At 45.6% G+C, this 19,390-nt stretch overlaps 1 protein-coding gene across 1 annotated transcript in view; it reads left to right on the forward strand.

The window, feature by feature from the left end:
• LOC311138935 (metabotropic glutamate receptor 2-like) overlaps positions 1-18,973 on the forward strand; it is a gene marked incomplete at both ends in the record, with an annotated part of 50,755 nt that extends 31,782 nt beyond the window's left edge. The window contains 3 exons of the mRNA XM_084173749.1: positions 11,803-12,866; positions 18,399-18,576; positions 18,900-18,973. Of these exons, the coding sequence (XP_084029875.1) occupies positions 11,803-12,866; positions 18,399-18,576; positions 18,900-18,973 (1,316 nt within the window). The remainder of the gene's footprint in view (positions 1-11,802; positions 12,867-18,398; positions 18,577-18,899) is intronic.
• Between the last annotated feature and the right edge of the window lie 417 nt (positions 18,974-19,390).

A 19,390-nucleotide genomic window follows, 5' to 3' on the forward strand; every position in this document is an offset into this window, starting at 1 on the left:
GTAGACAGAAAAAAACGGAGGTAAGTACACGGCAGGCCAACAAGGTGCAAAACAACAAAACTAATGCTAGTAACTCAGAGGCTGATACGCTGACAAAACATACTGTTCATGGCTAACGATCCGGCAGGGAATGGATGTCAGGTCAGAGCTTATGAAGGGGTAATGATCAGAACCAGGTGTGCCGAAGCTGATGAGAAGCAGTTGCGGGTAATCGAGAGATCACCCGCCTAGCAACGTCGCCCGGCAACTGGACAGGGTGCGTTCAGTAACCTTCAGGAAACAGGAGATTCAGAGCAGAAAAACGGCAACACAGGCAGGAACAGACTCAGGACGCAGGGTTCATGACAGTACCCCCCCTCCGACGAACGCCACCGGGCGGACTACCCAGAGCGCCAGGATGGAGGCGGTAGAAGTCACGAAGGAGGTCAGCATCAAGGATCTGACGCCGAGGAATCCAACTCCTCTCCTCAGGACCATACCCCTCCCAGTCCACGAGATACTGGAAACTCCGGCCCCGCCGTCTGGAATCCATGATGCGGCGCACCGTGTAGACAGGACCTCCTCCGATCATCCGAGGAGGAGGAGGAGGAGGCGGAGGGGGCAACAGAGGGCTGAGGAGAACAGGCTTGAGGCAGGAGACATGGAAGGTGGGATGGACTCTGAGCGTACTAGGCAACTTGAGTCGAACCACAACAGGATCAATCACTCTCTCCACCACAAACGGACCAATGAACCTCGGCGACAGTTTCCTTGACTCAGTCCGCAGAGGAAGGTCCCGTGTAGCCAACCAGACCCTATCTCCGATGGCATAAGCGGGGGCTGGAATACGGCGACGATTCGCCTGGAGCTGATACCGGTCAGAAACTCTAAGGAGGGCCTTTCTGGCCCGATGCCAGGTCCGGTGGCAATGACGAATGTGGGCCTGGACAGAGGGAACCGAGAGATCCTTCTGCTGAGAAGGAAACAAGGGGGGTTGGTAGCCGTATAGGCACTGGAAGGGAGACATCCCAGTGGCAGAAGTAGGGAGAGTATTGTGGGCATACTCAACCCAAGGCAACTGAGAGACCCAAGAGGTGGGGTTGGAGGAAACAAGGCAGCGCAGCGTGGATTCCATCTTCTGGTTGGCTCTCTCCGCCTGTCCATTAGATTAGGGGTGAAATCCAGATGTGAGACTGACTGTAGCTCCAATGGCCAAACAGAAGGATTTCCAGACAGCAGAGGTGAACTGAGGGCCACGGTCGGAAACTATGTCACTGGGCAATCCGTGGACCCTGAAAACCTCCCTAACCAGGATCTTGGACGTCTCAGAGGCAGAGGGAAGCTTGGAGATGGGCACAAAGTGGGTGAACTTGCTGAATCTGTCCACAATAGTCAGAATGACCGTGTTCCCCTCAGAAGAGGGCAACCCAGTGACAAAGTCCAGGGCCAGATGCGACCATGGTCGCCGGGGGATCGGTAGGGGGTGAAGAAGTCCAGAGCTGGGCCGATTGGCACTCTTGTTCTGCGCACAAACTGGACAGGCAGCAACAAACCTCCGAGTATCCTCTCCCATGGCAGGCCACCAAAATCGTCTGCATAGAAGCGCCATCGTCCGAGCCACGCCAGGGTGACAAGCCATCTTGCTGGCATGGGACCATTGGAGGACAGCCGAACGGACCGACTCAGGCACAAACAACCAACCGGGTGGACCGTTACCGGGGCCGGGCTGCGTCCGAAGGGCCGCCATAACCTCCTCCTCAATCCTCCACATAACGGCTCCCACGACAAGGTTCCGGGGAAGAATCGTCTCAGTCTTGGCCCCACTCTCCTCCGTCTTGGAGAACATCCGGGACAAGGCGTCCGCCTTGCCGTTCTTAGACCCCGGTCGGAACGTCAAGGAAAAATTAAAGCGTCCAAAAAACAACGACCACCTGGCCTGACGGGAGTTGAGACGTTTAGCCGATTGCACGTAAGCAAGATTCTTGTGGTCAGTCCAGACAACAAACGGTTGCTCCGCCCCCTCCAACCAGTGGCGCCACTCCTCCAAGGCAAGTTTCACCACGAGGAGCTCCCGGTTACCCACATCGTAGTTCCTCTCCGCAGACGAAAGACGACGAGAGTAGTAGGCGCAGGGATGGAGTTTACCGTCAGTGGAGCATCGCTGGGACAGGATGGCGCCAACCCCCACATCAGACGCATCCACTTCATCGACAAACTGACGGGCAGTGTCAGGTTGAGAGAGAATCGGAGCGTTGGTGAATCGCCTCTTCAAATCCAGAATTGCTCGGTCCGCCTCAGGATTCCAACTGAAGGTTCTGGTACTAGAAGTCAGGGCAGTTAAAGGAGCGGCCACACGGCTGTAATCACGGATAAATCTACGATAGAAATTCGCAAACCCCAGAAACCTCTGGAGCTGCAATCTCGTACCGGGCTGGGCCCAATCCAGAACCGCCCTAACCTTCTCTTGGTCCATCCTAATCTCTCCCCTGGAGATGATGTACCCGAGGAAGGATGTAGTGTGGGCGTGAAATTCACACTTCTCGGCCTTCACAAACAGGCGATTCTCCAACAATCGCTGCAGAACCTGCTTGACATGCTGGACGTGGCTGGAAAGCTCCTTAGAGAAGATAAGAATGTCATCCAGGTAAACGAACACAAAAAGACCGATCATATCTCTCAGGACGTCATTCACCATACTCTGGAACACTGCTGGGGCATTGGTCAGTCCAAACGGCATCACCTGATACTCGAAATGACCCATCGGTGTATTGAAACCAGTCAACCACTCGTCCCCCTCTCTGATCCGGACCAGATGATACGCATTGCGTAGGTCCAGCTTGGTGAACACAGTAGCACCCTGTAAGGAGTCGAAAGCAGAGCTCATCAAGGGCAGGGGATACTTGTTCTTGACCGTGATATCATTCAACCCCCGATAATCAATACAAGGTCGAAGAGAGCCATCCTTTTTACTCACAAAGAAGAATCCTGCCCCCAGGGGTGATGACGAGGGACGAATGAGACCAGCAGCTAGGGACTCCTTTATGTAGGTCTCCAAAGCCTCACGTTCAGGTCGGGAGATGCTGTATAACCGTCCCTTGGGATAGGCAGCTCCAGGGAACAGGTTTATGCCACAATCATAAGGTCGGTGGGGAGGGAGTGACAGAGCCCTCTGCTTACTGAACACTTCCCCCAAATCGTGATATGTTTCGGGAACCAGGGACAAATCTGGGGGGTTAGCCTCAATGACCTGACTGGGAACAGAATGGGAACAGGCAGTCTTGAGGCAGTTAGCATGACAATCAATGCTCCAACTAGTTACCTTGCCAGTCACCCAATCGAACGTGGGATTGTGTTCTTTCAGCCAGGGGTAACCAAGGACCAGAGGAACATGGGGAGAAGGCAGAATGAAGAATGAGATAACCTCCGAATGATTCCCTGACAACAGCATCTTAACCGGTTCAGTCCTCATCGTGATACGTGCCAGGCTACTGCCGTTCAGAGTGGTAGCTTCAATGGCTTCCGGTAATCGCTCCTTGGGAAGCCCCAACTGTTCCACCACGTCGGTATCAATAAAGCTGCCATCGGCACCTGAATTGACGAAAGCGTTAATCGCTAAACTCTGATTCCTGTTCATGAGGGTAGCCGGGAAACGGGGTCTGACAGGGGTATTGAGAGGTTGAAACCGGCTCGCTAAAAGTCCTCCCAAACTTAGCGAGCCGGGAAGTTTGACGGCCGCTGGTAACAAGTGGAGATGTAATGTCCCGAACTCCCACAGTAGAGGCAGCGGTTGGTCTCACGTCTATGTTGGCGCTCCTCCTTGGTTAACCCGTGCCGCCCCACTTGCATGGGTTCAGAATCTGGAGGCAGGACCTCTCCACTAATCCCGTGTGGTGGACAATGATCGACGCGTTCTGGTCCACCTCCTGACCCGACTGAGAACCGAGAAGCTGATTGATTGGACGGGCCCCATTGCTTCTCCCTCCTTCTCTCTCGAACTCTGTTATCCACCCGAATAGACAAAGCTACCAAACTGTCCAGGTCACTAGGCTCCGGATAGGAGATCAACTCATCCTTGAGTTGCTCCGACAACCCCTGATAAAAGGCCGCTTGCAATGACTCTTCATTCCACCCACTCTCCACAGCCAATGTCCTGAATTCGATTACGAAGTTGGCAACTCTGCGAGCTCCTTGGCGAAGAGAAAACAGGTGCTTAGCTACGTCCTTACCTCGGACTGGATGGTCAAACAGCTTCCTCATCTCTACCGTGAACTCCTGGTATGACGCCATGCAGGTGTCCTGTCGTTCCCATACGGCTGAAGCCCACTCCAGGGCTCTACCACGCAGCAATTCAATAACAAAGGCTATCTTAGCCTTGTCTGTGGCGTAAGAGTGGGGCTGTAGATCGAACACTAATCCACACTGCATAAGAAAGGAACGGCATCTTCCCAAATCCCCTTCATACTTATCAGGCGTTGGAACCTTGGGCTCACGGAAGGGCACAGCTCCAGAAGCTGCAGGCGAGAGGGGTGAAACCGGTGGTGGATTCTCCACCGGCAAACTGAGCTGAGCCTGGATCTTCGTCAGACTGTTAGAAAAGTTCCGAACCGACAACGCTATCTCCTGTAGCGCCGTGCTGTGTTGTCCCAACATCTTTTCCTGATGGGTAATGGCATGGCGAACGGAATCCAGGTCCGCTGGGTTCATTTCTGGCCGGATCGTTCTGTCACGGTTCACTACGACAAAACCCAGAAGCAGACCAGGACGAGGTGAGTTGAACGAAGGTGAGTATTTATTAACAGATTCAAAAAAAGATGCAGAGTAATCCAGGAGACGGAGCGGGCGGCGGAGATGAGTTGGTGGAGGGGAAGTGGCAGATCCAATGATGGCACGGGAGCCGCCGACCACCAGGCAGGGGTTGGGTGAAGGTCCCGGGAGAATGACTGTAGACAGAAAAAAACTGAGGTAAGTACACGGCAGGCCAACAAGGTGCAAAACAACAAAACTAACGCTAGTAACTCAGAGGCTGATACGCTGACAAAACATACTGTTCATGGCTAACGATCCGGCAGGGAATGGATGTCAGGTCAGAGCTTATGAAGGGGTGATGATCAGGACCAGGTGTGCCGAAGCTGATGAGAAGCAGTTGTGGGTAATCGAGAGATCACCCGCCTAGCAACATTGCCCGGCAACCGGACAGGGTGCGTTCAGTAACCTTCAGGAAACAGGAGATTCAGAGCAGAAAAACGGCAACACAGGCAGGAACAGACTCAGGACGCAGGGTTCATGACATATAAAATGGATTTATTAGACTTCTTAAAACTGTAGATGTTCCAAAGGTCCGCTAAGTGTGGAATCCGGAGATGCTAAACCTGTTTATGTTAAATAAAGGTCAAATACTGTGAGACCTACTGTGATTTGCATGACAATCACCATCGGCTGAGAACATTTCATGACCGCCACAGCCCTAACTATATCCTAAGAAATGTGATTTCCCATTAGAATATTGCCAGAGCACAAATAGACCGTATTCAACTCGTTTTTTTAGTACTTCATTTGGTTTATCTATACTATCCTTTTCTCTAATTATCCTCTCACCACATAATGTTGAAAATTAAAACGATACTGCATGGTATCTTGCAATCATAGTCTACCCATGAGTTCCCTGCCTGCTGACAAATTTGATTACATCAAATTAGATCCATTGTATAAATTCCTACCTAAACATGGGAACAGTCCAAGGACTAATTCAAGTTGTTGGTTATAGTGCTGCTGAAGATAAGAGCTTGCAATGATTCAATTTGCAAAGATGAAACATCCATGTCCAGCCTCACTCTCTGAGGCTCATTTTGTCATGCATCTCATCTGCCTGGAGTATGTGGAGAGTGATTTGGCCCACAACCTGGATATCACAGATAGGAATTACTGTACATAAACACCTTCATCAGGCATCGACACTATCATTCAGGTGGTGAACAGAGATAGTCAGCAGGTGTATCAGATCATTTATGTAAAACCCTATAGCATCAACACATCTGTACAACAACCCCACCAAGCCAAATGGTCGAACTACTACACCCTTGACTGAGTAGTCTTAAGGTATTGATGGAGTAAAAGGCAATAATATTTTCATGCATGAGTAATGGTGGGTGGTTTGAAGTCCATGAGGGTTGCTTTAGCCAAGTAAGATTTTAAATGGATCCCCAGGGGAGCTTGCTGTCAGAAGAAATCAGATTGGACTACAAGACTAGGATCGCCCAATGGCCTGAAGTGTATGGACATCTGTGGGGAGAAGGCAGTACAGCATGGTCACAAATTATCCTTCATCCATAATAAAGCCCTGTTTCCTCTAGTTTAAAAGAAATGGGCCTATTCAGCTGAGAATGGTTCTAGAAAATTTCAGCTGCGCCAGTGAAATTATGTCATTTTTCTCTGTTTCCTATGAATGCATTGATATTTCTATACATGGCTTGCAAATAGTTTTTACATAGTTAGACATTAAGAATGGATTATTCCATAGTTAGACATTATGAATTGATTGATTTTCAATCTTTTTGACATGGTACGCAGTGATTGTAACTGTTTATTCCAGGGTGATGAAGTAAGGGATAATCAACAAGAGGCTATGCGTTCTATGGAAAATAATGAACGTTGTGGAAGATCAAATCAAATCAAATGTTATTTGTCACATGCGCCAAATACAACAGGTGTAGACCTTACAGTGAAATGCGTACTTACAAGCCCTTAACCAACAATGCAGTTTTAAGAAAAATAAGTGTTAAGAAAGTATTTACTAAAATAAACTGAAGTAAAAAAAAAAAAAAAAGAAGAAAAATAAATAAATAATTAAAGAGCAACAATAAAATAACAGTAGTGAGGCTATATAAAGGGGGTACCGCTACAGAGTCAATGTGCAGGGGCACAGGTTATTAGAGGTCATTGAGGTAATATATACATGTAGGTAGAGGTAAAGTGACTATGCATAGATTATAAACAGAGAGTAACAGCAGCGGGGGGACAATGCAAATAGTCTGGGAAGCCATTTAATTAACTGTTCAAGGGTCTTATGGCTTGGGGGTAGAAGCTGTTAAGAAGCCTTTTGGACCTAGACTTGGCACTCCGGTACCGCTTGCCATGCGGTAGCAGAGAGAACAGTCTATGACTAGGGTGGCTGGAGTCTTTGGCAATTTTTAGGGCCTTCCTCTGACACCGCCTGGTATAGAGGTCTTCACGACTGGTATAGAGGTCTTCACGACTGTCTTGGTCTGTTTGGACCATGATAGTTTGTTGGTGAAGTGGACACCAAGGAACTTGAAGCTCTCAACCTGCTCCACTATAGCCCCGTCGGTGAGAATGGGGGCGTGCTCGGTCCTCCCTTTCCTGTAGTCCACAATCATCTTTGTCTTGATCACGTTGAGGGAGAAGTTGTTATCCTGGCACCACACGGCCAGGTCTCTGACCTCCTCCCTATAGGCTGTCTCATCATTGTCAGTGATTAGGCCTACCACTGTTGTGTCGTCGGCAAACTTAATGATGGTGTTGGAGTTGTGCTTGGCCATGGAGGCATGGGTGAACAGGGAGTACAGGAGGGGACTGAGCACTCACCCCTGAGGGGCCCCCGTGTTGAGGATCAGCGTGGCAGATGTGTTCTTACCTACCCTTACCACCTGGGGGCTGCCCGTCAGGAAGTCCAGGATCCAGTTGCAGAGGGAGGTGTTTAGTCTCAGGGTCCTTAGCTTAGTAATGAGCTTTGAGGGCATTATGGTTTTGAAAGCTGAGCTGTAGTCAATGAATAGCATTCTCACGTAGGTGTTCCTTTTGTCCAGGTGGGAAAGGGCAGTGTGGAGTGCAATAGAGATTGCATAATCTGTGGATCTCTTGGGGCGGTATGCAAATTGGTGTGGGTCTAGGGTTTCTGGGATAATGGTGTTTATGTGAGACATGACCAGCCTTTCAAAGCACTTCATGGCTACAGACGTGAATGCTATGAGTCGGTAGTCATTTAGGCAGGTTACCTTAGTGCTCTTGGGCACAGGGACTATGGTGGTCTGCTTGAAACATGTTGGTATTACAGACTCAGTCAGGGACAGGTTGAAAATGTCAGTGAAGACACTTGCCAGTTGGTCAGCGCATGCTCGGAGTAAACATCCTGGTAATCCGTCTGGCCCTGCGGCTTGTGAATGCTGACCTGTTTAAAGGTTTAACTCACATCGGCTACAGAGAGCGTGATCACACAGTCGTCCGGAACAGCTGATGCTTTCATGAATGCTTCAGTGTTGCTTGCCTCGAAGCGAGCATATAAGTCATTTAGCTCGTATGGTAGTCTCATGTCACTTGGTAGCTCAGCGGCTGTGCTTCCCTCTGTAGTCTGTAATAGTTTGCAAGCCCTGCCACATCCGACAAGCATCAGAGCCGGTGTAGTATGATTCAATCTTAGTCCTGTATTGACACTTTGCCTGTTTGATGGTTCATTGGAGGGCATAGCGGGATTTCTTATAAGCGTCCGGGTTAGAGTCCCGCTCCTTGAAAGCGGCAGCTCTACCCTTTAGCTCAGTGCGGATGTTGCCTGTAATCCATGGCTTCTGGTTGGGGTACGTACGGTCACTGTGGGGACGACGTCATCGATGCACTTATTGATGAAGCCAGTGACTGATATGGTGTACTCCTCAATGCCATCGGAAGAATCCTGGAACATATTCCAGTCTGTGCTAGCAAAACAGTCCTGTAGCTTAGCATTTGCGTCATCTTACCACTTCAGTATTGAGCGAGTCACTGGTACGTCCTGCTTTAGTTTTAGCTTGTAAGCAGGAATCAGGAGGATAGAATTATGGTCAGATTTGCGAAATGGAGGGTGAGGGAGAGCTTTGTATGCGTCTCTGTGTGTGGAGTAAAGGTGGTCTAGAGTTTTTTTTCCTCTGGTTGCACATGTAACATGCTGGTAGAAATGAGGTAAAACTGATTTAAATTTGCCTGCATTAAAGTCTTGAGTGAGCTCTCACACCGATGGCCACTCGCAGCTATTTCCCTTGCCTCCAGGCCCGCATCGGATAACTTTTGCATTCTGAAGTTGCTACCCAAGCGGGCTGGTCGTTAGTTATTTTCTCATGTTTTGACCCAGTCGTTCATTCTATTCATTCGACATTGCTATTCTAAACACATCATTGACATGTAGCTAGCTAGCTCAGATTAAATTATGATGAGAGACAAGAACTTCAATAAATAATGATTTAATAAATATTCAATAGGCCTACATAGGCTGCACTACGCTGGTTAATGAATGAATGGAATTCTGAGTGTTTACGGTTTCCCTGGTGAATTATTAGTTTCATTGTTCAATCTTGGGCTGGCTAATCTACTCGCACGGGAGAGATCACGTTTGTAAAATGATACATTGTTGCACAGGTCATAGAGAAGACAGACTGGCATTAAAATCCCCGGCCACTAGGAACGTCGCCTCTGCATGAGCATTTTCTTGTTTGCTTATGGCCTTATACATTTACATTTACATTTTAGTCATTTAGCAGACGCTCTTATCCAGAGCGACTTACAGTTAGTGAGTGCATACATTTTCATACTGGCCCCCCGTGGGAAACGAACCCACAACCCTGACGTTGCAAGCGCCATGCTCTACCAACTGAGCTACAGCACGTTGAGTGCGGTCTTAGTGCCAGCATCAGTATGTGGTGGTAAATAGACAGCTACAAAAAATATAGATGAAAACTCTCTTGGTAAATAGTGTGGTCTGCAGCTTATCATGAGATACTCTACCTCAGGCGAGCAAAACCTCGAGACTTTCTTAATATTAGATTTCGTGCACCAGCTGTTATTTACAAATATACACAGACCGCCACCCCTTGTCTTACCGGAGGCAGCTGTTCTATCTTGCCGATGCACCGAAAACCCCGCCAGCTGTATGTTATCTATGTCGTCGTTCAGCCACGACTCTGTGAAACATAAGATATTACAGTTTTTAATGTCATGTTGGTAGGATTTTTTATTATCCAATGATTGTACGTTGGCTAATAGGACTGATGGTAGAGGCAGATTACCCACTCGCCGTCGGCACCAGAGGACAGATTTCCACTGGTCTAATGTCCATTGCTCATGTTTCTTGGACAAAGCAAGTCTCTTCTTATTATTGGTGTCCTTTAGAAGTGGTTTCTTTGCAGCAATTCGACCATGAAGGCCTGATTTACGCAGTCTCCTCTGAACAGTTGATGTTGAGATGTGTCTGTTCACTTGATCTCTATGAAGCATTTATTTGGGCTGCAATCTGAGGTGCAGTTAACTCTAATGAACTTTTCCTCTGCAGCAGAGGTAACTCTGGGTCTTCCTTTCCTGTGGCAGTCCTCATGAGAGCCAGTTTCATCATAGCGCTTGATGGTTTTTGCGACTGCACTTGAAGAAACTTTCAAAGTTAATGTCTTAAAGTAATGATGGGCTGTCGTTTTTCTTTGCTTATTTGAGCTGTTCTTGCCATAATATGGACTTGGTCTTTTACCAAATAGGGCTATCGTCTGTATACCACCCCTATCTTGTCACTACACAACTGATTGGCTCAAACGCATTAAGCTTTTAAAAAGGCACACCTGTTAATTGAAATGCATTCCAGGTGACTACCTCATGAAGCTGGTTGAGAGAATACCAAGAGTGTGCAAAGCTGTCATCAAGGCAAAGGGTGGCTACTTTGAAGAATCTACAATCTAAAATAAATGTTGAATTGTTGAACACTTTTTGCATGAGTCCATATGTGTTATTTCATAGTTTTGATGTCTTCACTATTATTCTACAATGTAGAAAATAGTAAAAATAAAGAAAACCCTTGAATGAGTAGGTGTGTCCAAACTTTTGACTGGTACTGTACATATTACCTTAATTACCTCGACTAACCTGTACCCCCACACATTGACTCGGTACCGGTACCCACTATATATAGCTTCGTTATTGTTATTTTGTTGTTGCTCTTTCATTTTTTACTTTAGTTTATTTAGTAAATATTTGTTTCTTAAACTCTAATTTTTCTTAAAACTGCTTTGTTGGTTAATGGCTTGTAAGTAAGCATTGCACGGTAAGGTCTACATCTGTTGTATTCGGCGCATATGATGAATAAGATTTGATCCACTGAAGTAGCAAGTTTACTAGATAGCTACAGTAGTTGCTGTGGTAACTAAACAAACAGATGTGCTGGTTTAGCTAACCAAACTATTACTAAAATCGAATTCAACAATACCAATAATGTTTTCAATTCGACTTTTGCTTTAAAAAGCAGCTCAAACAAAACATGTAAGAATGAACATTAGCCATTGAATTCTACCATGCCGATATACTGTGCATTATAGGGAAATAATGCACGCTCTAGAATGCCATTCAACCCATTAAGAAACGAGATTTCAACAATGCCATGGTATGATCTGCTGTAAACCCATCGTTTTTGGCACCTGAATAGTAAAAAACACTTCTGAATCGCATTCGCATTCAAGTGCAATAAGCCTGTTATGTAAATGCTAGGTTTGCACCTGTGTCCCCGATGCATCAGCTACTGTTCAATCCCATGTGAAAGGAATGGAATGTCAGAGGGGAGATACAGAGAGGTGAAGTGATGAAGCAGATACAAGCTCATTCAAACAGAACACGTCGACTCCAAGATCCTGGGTTCATTGTACACATGATGCTAGGAAAGAAAAACACAATTAATTCAAAATACCAATCTGAGTCAGAATTCAGAGGGTTGATCATATATTGTATTGTTATGGATAGACATTCATTTGCTTATTCGACTTTCAACTATCATAACACGACCATGCTCTTCTCTTTCACACCCTGCAGCTCCATTCCGTCCAGCAGACACAGAGAACATGGTGAGGTTCGATGCCTTTGGAGACAGCCTGGGCCGCTACAACATCTTCCACTACCACAAAGAGGACGGGCGCTACGTCTACCGTAAGGTGGGCTACTGGGCCCAGAGTCTGACCCTCAACACCAGCCAGATCCCCTGGGAGGGCCTTGCCATACCCACCTCCCAGTGCAGCGACCCCTGCAGGAAGAACGAGGTGAAAAGCATGCAGCCTGGAGACGTGTGCTGCTGGATCTGCATCCCCTGCCAGTCTTACCAGTACCTGATGGATGAGTTCACCTGCGCCGACTGCAAGTTCGGTGAATGGCCCCTGGCCAACTTGACAGGCTGCTACAACCTGCCTGAGGAGTACATCCGCTGGGAGGACGCCTGGGCTATAGGCCCAGTTACCATCTCCTGCCTGGGTATGATGTGTACACTCTTCATTATTGGCCTCTTCCTCAAGCACAACGACACCCCTGTGGTAAAGGCCAGTGGGCGGGAGCTGTCCTACATCCTCCTGCTGGGTGTTCTGATGTGCTACAGCATGACTTTCATCTATATCGCCAAGCCCTCCATGGGTGTGTGTACCCTACGCCGACTAGGCCTGGGCACCTCCTTCGCTGTGTGCTACTCAGCGCTCCTCACCAAGACCAACCGCATCGCACGCATCTTCAGTGGGGTGAAGGACGGAGCCCAGCGGCCGAGGTTCATCAGCCCAGCCTCCCAGGTGGCCATCTGCGGGGGTCTGATCTCCTGCCAACTGGTGGTGGTGGTGGTCTGGCTCCTGGTGGAGACCCCGGGGGTCAGGAAGGAGGTGAGCCCCGAGAGGAGGGACATAGTTACCCTCAAGTGCAACAGCAAAGACTCCAGCATGCTCATGTCCCTCACCTATAACTGCATCCTCATCATCCTCTGCACCGTGTACGCCTTCAAGACCAGGAAGTGTCCAGAGAACTTCAACGAGGCCAAGTTCATTGGGTTCACCATGTACACCACCTGTATCATCTGGCTGGCCTTCCAGCCCATCTTCTACGTCACGGCCAGCGACTACAGGGTGAGTTACCAACTCTATGGGCCCGATGAGATATGTAGTTTTAACCCTTTACACTCATGGGAATTGGCATATATGGATAGGGCTAAATTGAAATGTTTCTTACAGAAGAAATATGCAAATGCATAAGCATGGTAGCAATTGAAAGGGAACCGTTTGGAGATAATGGGGAAATTATTAGACCAAAGGTGAGTACACAACAGTTCACCTGACACAAGACTGAATCCAAACATTACACTGTTGATTGTATGTGCATTTTACATTTACTGCACTTTTTGCCGCATTTGTTGATAACGAAATCTGAAAATACCCTGGATACATTCAGTAACATGATAACAGTATTCCTGGAAAATGTGGGATAAGTGCAAGATAAGACAGAAAAATGACAAGGTTTTGAGTGAGAGGACTAACTGGTGTCTCCAAGTGGCCACACACCTTTCCAAAGTGTGCACAGTTCCTTAGCCATTTCAATGCACTTTTATGACTCAAAGAAGAGTCTTCAACCTAAGGTAATTTGTTGAGCTCTCCTAGCTGTGCTGTTGAGGAACTAGAGCAAGCACACTTGTATTTGTTTCGTTTGGAACACAGCCCTGCATGCACGCTATCACACAATTACTGTTGTTTACGCAATCCCAAAACCGTCCATTATAAATCGCAGTCAGGTGGGCATAATTTGAAAGCTTATTCTATTGCCAACATGACTAGATAAGTTATAGAATATGATCTTACAGTGTTAGGCTTTCACAAGACAATTCAGAGAAACAGATCGTAATTTTGGTGCACATAGAAAAGGAGTAAAGAGTGTATTCAGGTGAATGCGGCACATTTTCTTCACAATACACAAACAGGCTCATTCTGTTCAGAACAACCCAGGGTATGACGACATGTTATCTTGTAACTGTACATCAAACACAGTGATCATAAATGTTGACACTGTATATGACATGCGTTTTATGTGAAGTCCACATTTGGACTCAGTGTTTGGCTTGTTTGTATGACATCAAAGCGGTATTTATTATAATCCTCAACGTCTCATCTTTCAAAATACATTGAGTCATCTTAATTTACAACATTTCCCTCACTCAGAGAACAAAACATTTGCAAAAGTTGCCCAATTACTGGGAGGGATGGGGGCCACTTCTTGTCACGCACGGTGCTCAAGTTCAGATTGTCTGTCAGTCAAACCCGTATACGGGTATGAGTGTAAAAGGGCTACGACAATAAAATATGGATTTAAATAAAACATAAATGACTCAAGTCCATGTTGTTAACTTATCTCAAGTCTGAATAGAGCCCAGAGAGTTTGTTATTCTGGTATAAATAATCACTGCTTTTGAAAAGAATAACACCACAACCTCAACACAATGCCTGACATCTATCTACTTTACAAGGTGAGGTTGAAGACACAAAACGGATCCCTTGGTTGTTAATTCTACTTGTGTATTTCATGTGTCCTTATAGTCATAAGTCAGGGAATGTGAGTTTGGCTCATTGAATATTTTCTAAAGCACCTGCGAGTTGAGATGAGAGATATCAAATCCCTTTGATCACTTCTCTTTAACTCTGATAAAAGCGGTAGCGCTCTTTTCATGTTGCTGAGAAATCTGTTCCAGATGAGAACAAAGGCTCAGAGGAGATCATATCCCGGCAAAATGACATGTTTTAATAGGTTGGATGGATTTGGACTGAAAACACACTTGATATCGGCTACTGAATGACAATTAGCATAGAGCAAACGATTAGTCAATGGATTTATTAAGTAATGCTCTCCAACATTGTGTAAATACTGTATGTGTATATTTTACACAAGTGTATATGTGGTGTGTGGACAGCAGAGCAAAAAGCATAACAGCTAGAAAAATATTTCTGTGGCGAAGTGACCTAATCATGCTTGGATTGTTGAGTCCTGAACCTAAAGATCTGATGATGGAGAGAGTTCCAGAAAGATATACTGAGCTCTGTGGTGTTTGTTTCCCCTCTGGAATCCCTCTGTGGACTGGAGCCGGGGAGAGAGACAGAGAAAGGTCCACTGGTGCACCTATACCTCTGCTGACACAGATGGGCAGGCTGGAGAGCATGAGGTCTGGAGGGGGGACAGAACATCCCTGTGCGTAGTATTGTGGAATGGAGTGTGAAAGAGCAGGACACTGAGTCCCAGCTGTGTCCCGTGCGCTGGGACTACGGTGTGTCTCCCAGGGCTTCAGAGGGACCCTGCCTCATATCAGGAGGGGGAGGGGAAAGAGTGGGACATGGACAGAACAGAGTGTCAGATCAACACAGATATCTAATCTGACCGCTCTGATTATCTCTGGTGTAACTGAACTGAAACAGTGGCTCATGTGATTTGTTTTGTCTGATGTGAGGGAAATATTACTGTGCTGTGTTCCGTCTGCTACACTCTTGCTCTGAGATGGCTGTCCTCCTACCGTGAGATTTCAGAAAACTCTGGTTGAATAATCAAACAGTAATTTGCATATGTCATCCATGAAATGTTTAAGCAGGCAAAATATGGTGTACTGAGGCATGAATTACAAACATGATTACCAAATGAAATATTAAAGATGTCTTCCCTGAAGGGGACAAGCAGCTTTTCCTCCAACCTCTGTGACAGAGAGGTTAACAAAGGTGATGAAACATCAGTCATATCCAAAGGCAAAGAGTGCCCTTGTTTCATGTAACCCATAGATCAGAAGAATCTAACTTTGATTCTTCAAGATTTGTTTTAAATAATTGATGCCAAATATGTGGTTCAACAAATCAAAGGCATCATCAGCTATCTTACCCCATGCTGCTACAAACCTCTGCAGCTTGTACAGGGTTGTACAACTATCAGATGTACAGGTAACTGCCAAAATAAAGGAAACACTTGAGTAAATGAGGGAAACATGTAAAGTGTTGGTCCCATGTTTCATGAACTGAAATAAAAGATCCCAGAAATGTTCCATACCAAAAAGCGTATTTATCTCAGATTTTGTTAACCTTTTATTGTGGCATAAACACAACCAGTCATGATGTTTTCATCTGCTCCTTTACTAGGCGACCCACACACGTTCATCCACTCGCAACATATTTCCAACATCCAAACAGTGGTGAATGGAAAGAGACATATTTTACACAAAACACCAAAAAGTGTAATGACATTTGGCGATCATCATTAAGCCACAATTTATGCATCGCCGCACGTCTCAGTGTTGGCCACTCATCTCTGCCTTGGCAAAATGTCAGTGCTTTTGTCTAACCACATCGCATTTTGGAATGTAGGCTATACCACCTGTTTTCAAGTCCATTCGCAAATGTTTCATGACATGAGGTAATGATAAATAATGGTGTAATAGCCTACAGTTTTCTTTACATTTTGTTTTAATTATTGTGATATGCTCATGTTTTACCGGTATGGTGTACCCCTACTGTTTCTTTTGCCGGAACGCCGTACTGGACCATACCGCCTTACTTTCACCCCTGTTCCTGATTTAATTAAGCAATTAACATCCCATCATCCTTATTGTCATGTATAAAAATGCCCAGTTGCCCATTATTTTGGCTACCATGGCTAGAAGAAAAGATCTCAGTGACTTTGAAAGAGGGTTCTCAAAGGAGCATAGGGGGTTTAAAGTATGTGTGTGTCTCAGTCACCAGATCTCAACCCAATTCAACACTTATGGGAGATTCTGGAGCAGCACCGGAGACACCACCGTTAACAAAACACCCTATTAAGACACTTTATGTTGGTGTTTCCTTTATTTTGGCAATTACCTGTATCTTTAGGTTGTATTAGTGACATTTATTTCATATACTCATACTCTACAAGCCAACAGAAACCCTAAAATCATCCAATCATGCTCTACGTTCACATCCTGTTACCAGGCTGAAAATGTAGGATGATCTCACTCTTCCTGTGCGGGCTTCCTCTAGGTCGAACAACACACCTGAATATATGGTATGGCTAGCACAGGCTACACAGCCTTTTAAAAACAGACACTTCCCACTGGGCACACACTGGTTGATTCAATGTTGTTTCCATGTCAATTCAATGACATTTTGTTGAACCAACGTGGAATAGACGTAGGAGATGGCTGGTAAGATCCAGAGTTGCCATGCTCTACATCCTGAATTCAACCTTCTCAGAAAATACAGCTTGTTTTACTGAGAAGACAGATTCCCAGCTCTCTGCTCTTCCTAAGGAACATCTTTGCTTAACACATTATTATGCAGTAGGCTACACTGTCCTCATTGCAGTGTTATTAAAACTATTTATGAGTACAAAGTATGGAACATAGGACCTGTGTAACATTTGATAATATCCAGTTACTTACATGAGGATGACATCAGTTTCCCGCCATTTAGTTATTTTATAAACCTGATTAAAACTGATGGATTAACTTTTTAACATACTGTACAGCTCAAAAAGGGACTGCTAGTTGAGCCTGTCAACAAATCAATAATTTATTTCTAATGCATTTCACATTGAACTACACAACTCAAAGATTCACTTGTGTCATGTTATGGTGAATTTGCATTCAGTGACAGCAGTGAGTGAACGGCCACAGCACAGCTTGAACAGCGTGTCCACTGCTGGGTGCTCTCTGCCTGCCAGCCCAGCTCATTCTAATGCTGCTATTAGTATTCAGGGAGACATGGACAGACACCTGGGAAGTGTGTGGATGGCAGACTGGCAAGATGCACCCAACACCCACCCACCAAGCAGCACTGCACTATAACTAAACAGTCATCTGGGAAGAGACAAAGACAAAGACAAAGCTGGGCTGTATATAAAAGGACTGGCTGATGACACACAACTGCATGTGGGCGGACGGAAGGAGAGGACTTGAGGGGGATGGGGGTTAGGATGATTTAAGGGACTGACAGGCAAATAAACACCTCCTCTCAGATACTGCTGGTAGCACCACACAAGCACACATGGTTACTATCTGTTTTCTTTTTGACATTCCTGTCTCCATGGTGTATTGTGTTCCGTAATCAGGGTTCGGTAGCTAGGTTACTTTCTAAATGTAATCCGTTACAGTTATTAGTTACCTGTTCAAAATTTTAATCAGTAACGTAACTTTTGGGTTACCCAAACTCAGTAACGTAATCTGATTACTTTTTGATTACTTTCCTCTTAAAAGACATTAGAAGAAGACAAATTATCTATCAAACGTATTTGGTGTGCCATCATAGTGGTCTCTGACTTGTGGTCAGACTCGCTCAGGCGGAACAAACTTAAACTTGCACCTTTTTTTAATGCTGAATTTAATGTAATTGAGAAAACAGAAAGGTGTATTTTTTCGCAAACATCCTTTCTAAATTTAAAAGTAATCCAAGATATAATCATCTAGTTTTACAAAAGTATCTGTCATCTGATTACAATATTGTTGCTGGTAATGTAATTGATTACAGCTAGTTTTTTAGTAATCAGATTACATGTAATCAGTTACTCCCCAGCCCTGTCCGTAATATGGTATGATAGGCTTTTATCAGATGAGTAATCCCTGTCTCTGGTCCCATCCTCTCCATTTCTCCCTCTCCCCCCTTCAGGTGCAGACCACCACCATGTGCATCTCTGTCAGTCTGAGTGGCTCGGTGGTGCTGGGCTGCCTCTTTGCCCCTAAGACCCACATCATCCTGTTCCAGCCCCAGAAGAACGTCACCTCGCTCCGGGTGGCCACCACCCGCTTCGGCGTCACCACTGGCCCCGGATCCAGCTTCTCTCAAGGTACAAATCCCGCCGGAAGGCAAACACAACCTTCATCATCACCATTATCATCAGCATCATCATTATCATTATTATTAGTCATTTTACATTACCATTATTCATCACTGAGATGTTTCAACATATTACATGATACAGCACTTCACTTCAGAACACCCCTGTGGTGAGCTGTCAGACCAGCGAAACCGGAGTGTCTCTAAACTTTAGAATGAGGTGTTCTTTTCCACTCCACTACTCTCATCTTCTTCTCTAACCTATAATCTGACTGTCAGTGAGTTGTAATCTGATAGAAGTGTTGTTGTAAATGGTCTATTCTCTTTCTGCAGCTTCAGCCTCCAATATTGTACCAACGGTGTGTAACGGTCGAGAAGTGGTGGACTCCACGACTTCCTCCTTGTGAAGACTGACAGACTGAGCCTCATGTTCCTCTGCTGCCATTGTATACAGTTCTATAACCACTAGTCAAGAATGAGTTGTTTCAGATATTAAAGAGGTCACACAGAAGATTGTCCTGATTTTGTTATCCTCTAAGTGCTGTGAGTACAATGTCCCGATTCTGTTTTCATTCTCTGACTAGTAGCGATTTTAAAAAGAGATGTCAAAGATTCAGTATTATAGCCCTTCTTTTTATTGAAGATTTTACTTCATTCATGGAGTAAATTATAGTAAATCTGTTAAATGTAATATACACAAGATGTTTTTAATGTAGATTTTGGTGAACCAGTTTGTGCTTTCTTGTAATTTATGTAAATAAAACGTTGTTTTTTTTATTAATATGAAAACTACAGATGGGTTGAATATTCTATAACTCTCATAC

Source organism: Coregonus lavaretus (genome assembly GCF_964263955.1).
Source record: "Coregonus lavaretus genome assembly, chromosome: 12".
In the NCBI taxonomy this organism is placed as follows: Eukaryota; Metazoa; Chordata; class Actinopteri; order Salmoniformes; family Salmonidae; genus Coregonus; species Coregonus lavaretus.